This window comes from Venturia canescens, chromosome 9, assembly GCF_019457755.1.
Source record: "Venturia canescens isolate UGA chromosome 9, ASM1945775v1, whole genome shotgun sequence".
Taxonomy (NCBI): Eukaryota; Metazoa; Arthropoda; class Insecta; order Hymenoptera; family Ichneumonidae; genus Venturia; species Venturia canescens.
The window spans coordinates 8,377,134-8,387,013 of NC_057429.1; the positions used below are offsets into that span (position 1 = coordinate 8,377,134).

At 40.2% G+C, this 9,880-nt stretch overlaps 3 protein-coding genes across 11 annotated transcripts in view; 2 read left to right on the top strand and 1 right to left on the bottom strand.

The window, feature by feature from the left end:
* The window catches only part of psq (pipsqueak), a 27,692-nt gene extending 23,378 nt beyond the window's left edge, over positions 1 to 4,314 (top strand). For 2 of the 3 annotated variants that reach the window (XM_043428490.1, XM_043428492.1), the window contains 5 exons: positions 135 to 252; positions 616 to 771; positions 1,797 to 2,129; positions 2,228 to 2,678; positions 2,858 to 4,314. In XM_043428490.1, the coding sequence (XP_043284425.1) occupies positions 135 to 252; positions 616 to 771; positions 1,797 to 2,129; positions 2,228 to 2,678; positions 2,858 to 3,068 (1,269 nt within the window). In that variant the 3' untranslated portion in view covers positions 3,069 to 4,314. The remainder of the gene's footprint in view (positions 1 to 134; positions 253 to 615; positions 772 to 1,796; positions 2,130 to 2,227; positions 2,679 to 2,857) is intronic. The other variant, XM_043428491.1, reaches the window with a different exon arrangement.
* A 1,083-nt stretch (positions 4,315 to 5,397) lies between these two features.
* On the top strand, positions 5,398 to 6,911 carry LOC122415779 (histidine triad nucleotide-binding protein 3-like). Of its 5 annotated transcripts, none has more exons than XR_006261982.1 (5): positions 5,398 to 5,675; positions 5,771 to 5,888; positions 6,081 to 6,274; positions 6,376 to 6,503; positions 6,789 to 6,911. XR_006261982.1 is itself a non-coding variant. In XM_043428220.1 (4 exons), exons 1-4 carry the CDS (start codon positions 5,598 to 5,600, stop codon positions 6,412 to 6,414), a joined length of 429 nt encoding a protein of 142 aa, XP_043284155.1. In that variant the 5' UTR covers positions 5,398 to 5,597; the 3' UTR covers positions 6,415 to 6,675. The 5 variants fall into 5 exon arrangements, 1 of the variants encoding a protein (XP_043284155.1); XR_006261981.1 differs by having other exon boundaries at positions 6,376 to 6,507; positions 6,789 to 6,874; XR_006261980.1 differs by having other exon boundaries at positions 6,376 to 6,507; positions 6,671 to 6,809.
* Positions 6,512 to 9,445, bottom strand: LOC122415778 (mitochondrial enolase superfamily member 1-like). 3 transcript variants are annotated; one of them, XM_043428216.1, is made up of 6 exons: positions 9,286 to 9,441; positions 9,072 to 9,183; positions 8,350 to 8,465; positions 8,077 to 8,231; positions 7,295 to 7,878; positions 6,512 to 6,974 (listed from the first exon to the last, which is right to left on the bottom strand). In XM_043428216.1, the coding sequence occupies exons 1-6, from the start codon at positions 9,400 to 9,402 to the stop codon at positions 6,676 to 6,678; spliced, it is 1,383 nt and encodes a 460-aa protein (XP_043284151.1). In that variant the 5' UTR covers positions 9,403 to 9,441; the 3' UTR covers positions 6,512 to 6,675. The 3 variants fall into 3 exon arrangements, with proteins under 3 accessions (XP_043284151.1, XP_043284152.1, XP_043284154.1); XM_043428219.1 differs by lacking the exon at positions 6,512 to 6,974 and adding an exon at positions 7,108 to 7,210 and having other exon boundaries at positions 7,271 to 7,878; positions 9,286 to 9,445; XM_043428217.1 differs by lacking the exon at positions 8,350 to 8,465 and having other exon boundaries at positions 8,077 to 8,227.
* Between the last annotated feature and the right edge of the window lie 435 nt (positions 9,446 to 9,880).

Consider the following 9,880-nt stretch of genomic DNA (forward strand, 5'->3'; position numbering starts at 1 on the left):
AATCGCCGCCCGTATATATACGATTTCTTTATCCCACCCTTCAGGGTGTTTATTTTCATTTGATTTTTCAACGAATTTTCGGCTTCGATGTCTCGCAGAAGTAATAGAAAAATTCATTTTTAATCCATCTTCAGAATCACAGAGGCGACTGGCAGACGGAGGATGAGGAGTGCGGAGCGGATGCAGCATCAGTAGTCTTGGAATCCTGTCAACGCGACAGCAACAACGGTAACGGTACAAACAACAATAACGGTAAGCCAATCGGAAAAGATGAATCGCGCCCCGAACCTGAGTCTCAGAGATGATACACACTGTATATTATGTGAGTCGCGCATTAAACAGAAGAAACGATTTTCAACGATAGAAACGTTAAAAATAATTGTTTTTTTTTTGCAAAGATTCGAAATTCCTTAGATCGGTGTAATCGATGAGGACGAAAATTTGGAAAGGGTTCAAATACATATTAAATTCGTTGTTCAAATAATAAAAAGCTCTTTCCGCAAATTCGGTATTTTGACATGATTTTTAATATTCCTCGAAGGAAACTCAGGTACGGGGCGTTAAGCAATATTGCGGGGGCCGTGAGGACAGACCCTTTTCACTTGGAATAAAAAGGTGACATGTTCTGTCACACAGGTCTAGGTCATTACGGTCATCATCCCGATCCTGGAGAGGTAGATTTACCCCCGGAGACACAACCGACACCACCGAGCGCCACACTCGTCGGTACCACGATAACGCATCTCCGCGATACCGATCATCACACCACAGGTAATTTTCAATCTCCCAAATTCGCTGGTCGGAATGCTCGATAATAAAAATACTTGCGAGAATCATTGTTTTTTTCTTCTCAACACGGATTGAAGGTCGAATACAAATTTAACGAGTCACGGACAACATGGAAATCTTATTCTTCTTCGTAACTAAAGAATCCGTGTTCGTAATGAAAAAAAAAATTGAGTTTCCCGGAGGAATTTCGTTTTTCGAAAGATAACGGTGGTGACGTAACGCGAGGCGTAATCGAAATCAACGATTCGAGCATCTGCAATAATATTATAAGGACTGAAAAAAGAAGAGGGCAGCGAGAGTAGTAGCCCTCATTAGTCGAGGGAGAGGGAATCGGAATAATTGGTCTAATCGGGCTTAACTGCTCGTGATTAGATTTGCTTTGCTCCATTCGTGAACGGCCCACGCAGTCTTGTTTAACGGCTCGTCGGGACGACCGGTAGGGTTTCACGTGAATCGGACGCTCGTCGACGAAACGTCACGGTCCGCTGTGCGTTGTTTATCTTCCCTCTAAGGAGCTTTCCTCACCAACTACCAATGATAAATCTTGGATTGAGATTTTCTATTTAAAATTTTAATTGCGCCGGCATAATTTCGCGCTAGTAGATGCGTTTCATACCTGTACTGAAAATCTCTCGTTTTTTCTCACATTATCGCAGAAAAAGTTTGACCCAAAGTTTTCATTGATTGAATTTCTCATCACGAAAAACAATATTTTTGCCAAAACAATGTTCCCAATCGTTTGTGTCAATAACGAGTGTGCGTGTGTGTGTGTGTGCATTATTCTCAAATTTCGTAATGAAATAGAAAGTAACTTCATTTTATAAATGATGAAAAATTGGAAAACAACGAGAGATAAACCCCCATCGTTCGATGCTCGCCAAGAGTTGGTGGGGAGGGCTCGATAAGAAAAAAAAAAAAATCGATCAAAGCTCTCAAATTGCGTTGATCGGCCATTATCGAATGAAATTTCGCATTTTTATACGTTTCACATGTTTCATTTATTCCAGATATACAGAATTGCGATAGCGTCAAAATAAAGTTCGAAACTCTGCACACGATGGATTCGTCCGACACGATCGATATCGACAGCCACATGTCCGATCGCGCTAGCGTCAGCTCGAAACATGCCGCCGACAATGACAACATGATGATGATAACACCCGAACTTTTGGGTTTAATGCCATCGGGTAGCTCGGTACATTCGGATTCGGGTGAAAACAATTCGCGCGGCGGTGGATCGGGTTCCCATCATCACGGTTCCAAATCTTGGACTCAAGAAGACATGGATGCTGCTCTTGAGGCACTCAGAAATCACGACATGAGCCTCACGAAAGCATCAGGTACGACGAATCGCGCGCGTGTTGACGTTTTTTTTTTTTTTTTTTTTTGGTCCGTATTTCGTTTCTTCATTCTCATGGGTCGATAATTTTGTTGACAGCAACATTTGGAATACCGTCGACGACGCTGTGGCAAAGAGCTCACAGACTGGGAATCGACACACCCAAAAAAGATGGCCCAACGAAATCGTGGAGCGATGAGAGTCTGAACAACGCCCTTGAGGCATTGAGAACGGGGACGATATCGGCGAACAAAGCGTCAAAAGCATTTGGCATACCGTCCAGTACGCTTTATAAAATTGCGCGAAGAGAAGGTATTAGGCTTGCGGCTCCGTTCAACGCTAGTCCGACGACGTGGTCACCGGCGGATCTTGACAGAGCACTCGAAGCAATTAGATCCGGTCAGACATCGGTACAGAGAGCCTCGACGGAATTTGGTATTCCAACGGGTACATTGTACGGTAGATGCAAGAGAGAAGGCATAGAATTGAGCCGTAGCAATCCTACACCTTGGAGCGAGGACGCAATGACAGAAGCACTCGAGGCGGTCAGGTACGATCTGCGATTTTCCGATTTGTAAAAAAAAAAAAAGAAACAAAAAAAAACAAAAAAAAATATACAGAAAAGAAACCAAACAAAGCAATAAACAAAAATCGTATTCTCATCAACGATTTTCCATAAGCCCCTCCCCCCTCTCGAGACGCTAATTATCTCACGTTTGGGTCATCCAGATTGGGTCACATGAGCATCAATCAGGCTGCTATACATTACAATCTACCTTACTCGTCTCTCTACGGGCGCTTCAAGAGGGGAAAGTACGAAGATCCGGTGGTGAGCGAGATGTCACAAGACGGCAGCAATCCTCACTTTCATTCGCATCAGAGTCCGCATCAAAATCACTCCTCGTCGCTACCCGATCAAATGCCTTATCAGGGCAGCTGAAACTTGCCCCTTTACTAGGCCAGATCCACTGGACTAGCTCGCAAACCGTTCTCGTTCTTTCGCGAATTGACGCCCGGGCCGATGATAGCGTTTCGGACCCAATCTCAACTAAATAACTCGATAAAACACATCGAGAGCCACGGATTTCAAGTACGGGCATGAGTTTCTCCATCTCATGTCCAATTTCTCATTTCTTTTTCCTCGATATCCTCCTCCTCCTCCTCCTCCTCTCCCACCGCCTTTATTTCCAAACGAAACCGCGAGTGGACAAAAATACGAACGGGGATGAGCGAGCTCGGCGCAATAACCATCAACAAAAACAACAAATGAAGAAGCATTTTATAAGTTTTTCCTATTTGAAAATCCGGGATCTGATCCCGATATAAAACGATGCATCGTTCAACCGCGGTTGGTGCTCGGAGACTGTCTGGACATCGCGATGCAACAACAAACGGTGTATATTTACATACACTTGCAGTATTAGGAAGGAATAACTGTGAGAATGCAACCCCGAGATGTATGTATGTACGTGAAATGAGGGTGTGCATTCCTCCCCCCGCGATTGAGGATCGCGGCAAGGAGTTATAAATTAATTCTCGTAACGTAAGCATTATTTATAATCAAAGATGAGATGAGAGAGAGAAAAAGAAATAATGGGTAAATGCCAACAAACAACAAACGACAAACGAAAGAAAACAAAGAAACGAGGGAAAATTTGTACAGTTGGGAAAGAAATTCACTGGGGACAGTCTTTTCATATTTTTAAAGTGGAATTTTAACGGGTGCCTATAGGGGGCCAACGGAACGAATCAAGGATTTAAATGCGAGGCAGACAACTTATTGTTCTTTTCGTTCGTTTTTTTTTTTTTTTTCAATTTTTTAACGCTCGAGTAATTTACGCAAAAGCGAGAGACTGTTTCAGATTTGTGTCGCGAAGGCCCAAATTCGTAACTTCGTTTAGGTGGTTTCGGGAGATAAATAGATACAGAAGAGAGTGTACAATGTCATTTTTTTTTATTGAATGTAACGCAGGTGCGAAGGCAATATTCGTTGACTCCCGGGGGCAGTAATCGCGATACGATTATTTTATTATAGAAATCGCGAAAAAAAAAACGAGATTAAGAGGGGAGACGGAATTCATTGCGTCGATCCCCCGAGTGAATGAGACAAGACGATGAAAATACATCACACGAATTTCTTTTTTTTTTTTTTTTATAAATAAACGCACTAGTGCAATGAAAAAAAACGAGCGAAGGCCGTCTGATTTTTAAATATATTTATTTGATCGTCTTCCAGAAAAAAAAGAGAGCCCTGCGCGATACGGCAACTTTTACTATAGCAACTTCTCAAAGAAGCAGACAAATTTATACGAATCTATGAAACGAAGGAAACGAAGTACCCGCGTCGTGAACACATCGATGCGCGGTAATAGAGCGTGACTGCGCGTTGTTCCGTTTTCTTTATTATTTTTTTTTTTTGTTTTTGTTTTCAATTTATTTCTATGTAAATCAATAGAATGGACTGAATAGGGTACGCGAGAGATGATTCATCAACTTTCGAGCATTGGATTTTCGATTTTTTTTTCATGTTTTCAACGGGCATCGCAACATGCACGAAAAACGCGGTCGTTAAAATTTAATTTTCAGCTTATGGTTTTCCTTGAACGAGCAAAGGAGAAAAATTATTGGGAAAAATGACGATCGCCTCGCGGCTCAACTGCCACGCGTATCAAATATACGTTTACAACACTATTAATTTATCATGCTCACAGCTACTAGATATGTTTAAGAAGTACATAATACAAACATAAATCTATAAATATATATAAATATAAATGATATATATATTAATGATAAATAAATGTACAGTTTATATATTTTAAATTAAAATTTAATGCAACTGTAACGTATGCTTTTGTTTTTTTTTCCTCCTTAAAAAAAAAACTTTATATACCCGAATATCATTCCGCGCTATGTCTTATCAATCAGCATCCAGTTGAAACGTTGGTCCATTCCTATAAGAGTGTACTGCGCGTGAATAAGTAAAAGGAAATCCTTCTGGGGATTCCGAAAGATCGAAAAAACTATTTTTTATTGAGAAATATGGCAAACTATGATATTGTGTTTAATATTAATCAATACGTTTCACTGCTTCTGCTGTTTCTAGTGGTTTTTTTTTCTTCAAGCTGTGGAGAAAATGAAATCGTTACATTTTAATAAATTTCAATGCGCAGCACACAGTTGAAGTTGGAAATAAATCCCGCGGTTATGTTTGTGTTCGTATCGAGCATGCGTACAATCGCGTCTGCGGAGGTCGGAAGAAAAATTTTGCCCTGCTCCTCCTCTTCAACAACACCCAGCACCCAGCCCAGCGTTGATTGAACTCGTCTCTTGACAGCACCGCACAACATACTTTTTGTTCCTTCACGGAAATCACCGCTTTTTAAATCGCTCATTAAAGGCAACAATAAATTCGTCGAATTGATCTTTGAATCTCGTTATAAAGAGATATATTGTGAAAAATATCCATATGGCTGTCACGTATGTGGATGATTGCATTTTTTGCAAAATCATCAAATCTGAAGCACCTGCCGAGAATATTTACGAGGTTCGTTTGACGCTTTGTTCAATATTATCTTGCTTGCACTTTCTACATCTTCCATCTTATGGTTTCATTACTACTCGTATTTGTCGCTCTTTTAGGATGACGAAGTTCTTTGCATCAAAGACATCAAACCTGCGTCTAGGCATCATTATCTAATTATTCCAAAAACTCATATACCAAATGCCAAAAGTTTGAAAGCTGAAGATGAACCGTTGTGTACGTTTCTGACTTTCCATCCTTTTTTTTTTTTTACCAAAAACCATATAATGCCAAAAGATAGTATAGGAACTTTATCAAATGTCATTCGATAACGTTCCTATATTATTTTTACTCTCTCTCTCTCTCAAATAATATTGATACAACTTGTATGCATTTTTGTGTATCTTTGTTTTCTTGTCATTTCTTTAGATGACAAACTTGTTAATACGGTCGCTTCGGTGTGCACCCAACAGGGCATAAATACTTCCTCGATGCGAACAGGATTCCATTGGCCGCCGTGCAATAGCGTCAACCACTTGCATCTCCATGTCATTGCCCCGGTGAATGAAATGGGCTTTGTTCATAGACTAATGTTCAAAGAAAATTCTTTTTGGTTTGTTAGCGTGAGTAAAGAAATCTTTTCAAACGACGATTACGTTCCGGTGCTTTGGGATTGAAATTACAGTGCCACTTATTTGTTCAAAATTATGTTGATTTTTTTCAGACCGATTATGTGAAATCGCTCTTCAAAGATGCCAGATGATGAATAATGTTGAACAATCTATATGCGCGAACGACCGTGACGGTTCGACTAGATTATTGGCAATTAGCAATTTTTTTTCAAAGGAAAAAGCAAGTGATTATATTTTGTTACATATATATTTATTGTATTTGCTACAAATATTCAATTGGATCGTATATTTAAAAAAAACATTTCTCAGTTCCAATGCCACTACGACGAGAAGTACAATTGCTTTTAGCAACATGGTATAAATAATATAACAAAATCTCTCGTTTAGGAAAATCAGTTTTTTGGCCTCTCGAAAATACCCTCCTCGAACATACTCTGCCATTTTCTGCCTGTTGGATATTGATAATCGAGAATACTTTCTTCTCTCAACTCTGTGGAATAACCAGGAGCTTTGGGCGCAATATAATGAGCATTTTGCACTACCGCTGGACATACAAAATGCTCGTGTTGCTGATCCACGAACTCGATCATACGGTTTTCCGTCGTTCCGCTCAGACAAACGAAATCCCACATCTGTAAATGCTGGACCATCTCGCACAAACCAACGCCACCAGCGTGAGGACATACAGGAACTGAAGATAGAAACGAAAATATATATATATATATCGAATGAGGGCCTGGATTGACATCGAGGCATTGGATGGACGAAGAGCATTGGAGAAAGTGTTTTTTTGAGGTTACGAAAAATCGAATAGCATCGAAAAATTTAAAATTTTCTATCAACTCAATATAATGAATAATTTTTGTAAATCAACACACCAGAGCAAATACAAGCTCGTACCGGATAGAAAAAATTCTATACATTGTTACATTTAAGATGAAATTTGGGAGACTTTTGTCGTGATAGTACGAGATAAACGGTTCAGTTTTTGACCAAATCTTTGGAACGTACTTCCAAATTTGTGTGCCATGAGGTAAACAGCGAGAATCTCATTGACACCACCAATTCTGGCAGAATCAATTTGACAAAAGTCGATGGCTTGTTTTTGTAAAAATTGTTTGAACATGACGCGGTTTGCGCACATTTCTCCGGATGCAACTCCGATTCCAAGGGGACGTAATGCTTCAGCGATTTTCGCGTGGCCAAGAACATCATCCGGTGAAGTGGGCTCTTCGATCCAATGGATCTTGAACTCTGATAATTTTTTAGTCCAATCGATCGCTTGCTCAACGTCCCAAATCTGATTGGCATCGATCATGAGTTTGTTCTCAGTTCCGATTGCCTCGCGTACAATTTTACAACGTCTCGCGTCATCCTCCAAATTTCTTCCTACTTTGACCTTGAACGCCGTGAAGCCTTGTTCCATATAAACATGACAAAGTCTTTTAACTTGCTCGTCCGTGTATCCCATCCACGCAACCTGGGTCGTGTACGCCGGCAACCCATTTTTCACCAATGTTTCCTCCCGCTCCTCTTTTCCCGTTTGGCGATCCTTCAGAATCGCTATCGCCTCTTCTTTAGTGATTACATCCGTGCTGCCAATCACGAATAATTTACTCATTCGATTATTGCACCAATTTACAAAATAAAAATGTAAAACTTTGTCAAATCCCTCCTCGCGACACAAAAATTTTAATTCTTATTTTTTATTTCATGAAAATGCTTTTGTCAGCTTGCCATGTGATTTCATCTTCTTCCCTGTATATAGAACCCTAAAAAATCTCTCGTCTTACATGTAACGAAAATCAATTGTCGAAACTAATTCCTCGGGCGACATTTCGACGAGTAACTTCCACACGGGTCGCCCTCTGCATTTTCCCCATAAATCCCAAAGTGCGTTTATTATTGCAGCCACTGCTAAGTGAGTCACGCCTTTCTCCGGGCCTAGCTAGAAAAATTCATAAATATATCCGGCTGAACGGGTACGCGCAATAAATTCGATCGATCGTTATCAATTTACGAGGATTTCGGTATCGAGGTTTCAACAAGTATAAAATTAATCGTACCCATCTGAGCTGAGATTCACTGGTAAGACTTCTCCAAAATCTGCCAAAATCTCGAAATATTTCATCGATGTAGTGACCCTCTACTATTTTCAACATGGCCTCGCAGGCTTTCAACACTGCGTATACGAAGAATCATTTTTTTTAAAAAGGTACACGCACTTTTATATCTCATTTTAGATTTTTATATAGTTGCAAGTCGTAACGCGCGCGCGCGCACGCAAAAGTCGTTTTCAAAATTAGCAGAACAGCCATGCGACATCTTGCGAGTCGGCAAACAGTGGAAAAGTTTGTTTATTTTTTTTCTGTAGTATACGAGCCGCCGAGCCGTCGCCGGTACAAGCCCCCGTGAGCGGTGCTTATTCATTTTTTCAGTAAACCCTCGGATTTTTAGACTGCGAATCCGTTTGATTAAATTTTCAACGGCTTAATTTCTCAATGATTTTGCCACAGTATTCTCATGCTGTGCATCGCAATAATTCTTATTTACACACTTCACAGATATAATAAAGGGATATTTGTTGATTCGCTTTTGAATTATAAATCAATCTCGAGATAGTAAAACTTTTATCATCAATTGTTCATTAGATTTTCATGACTGCTGACATGAATTACGTAGCAAATTTTCCGTATATAGGCTTTAATTTTATGGCGATACAGTTTTTTGAGACAGAAGTGTATTCGCGCTGTATATGGAAAAAACCGCGCGGCGGCGTATACTTAACCAATTTCGGTTCCTCGTCCGAGTGTGAACGTAAGTCCAAAACCTTCGAATACATCGACACCTAGACGAGCCCGTAGCGTTACATAAGCGCAAGAATAGTCAGGATCCGTATGCTAGAAAAAATCGGGGTGGTTGCCGTTGTAAACAAAATATGGCGTATAATTCGGCAAAGCTCGTACTTTAGAAACTTGACGGAATATTTTTTATTCTCTTACTATGGCATCGCTCCCATCAGCGTATAAAGACGTCGGAAATCTTATGTCTTCGACACTCGTTTCGGTAATTTTAACGTGCACCATGTTTACTCTGGAATCGTGAAAACTGTTCCTCATCGGCGATAACGCACGATCCGACTGGCTGCATTTTCGTTTACGAATACGTTCCTAGCTGATTTTTTTTGTGATAAACGGCAGCTTATCTGAAACTTTCGTTCGCGAAGAGGGGAAAATATGATGGCATCATTCTTGTGTACATTGTAGTACGTGTGTGTACAGGATTATCATCGTAAGGAAAATTCTTCGATCGTTGATTTAAAAAAAAGGTTAATATCTCGCTTTCGAATCGAGATCTTTTTGCGTTTCTTTGGACGCGTGTGGAGAATTTTTACCGATAGAGTGAATAACTTTAAAGTAATTTCTCCAACAACGCGATGTAAGAATTTAGAATGTTATTCGTATTAAAATAATTTTAAGTTACGCGCTAAAATCACGTTATCACCGGCACGCGCCTGCGCATTGGTTTTTTCCGATCATTGCTCTGGCGTGTGACGAATACGTAATTCGTCACCAGAGTGCGCTGATTTCTGCGCTA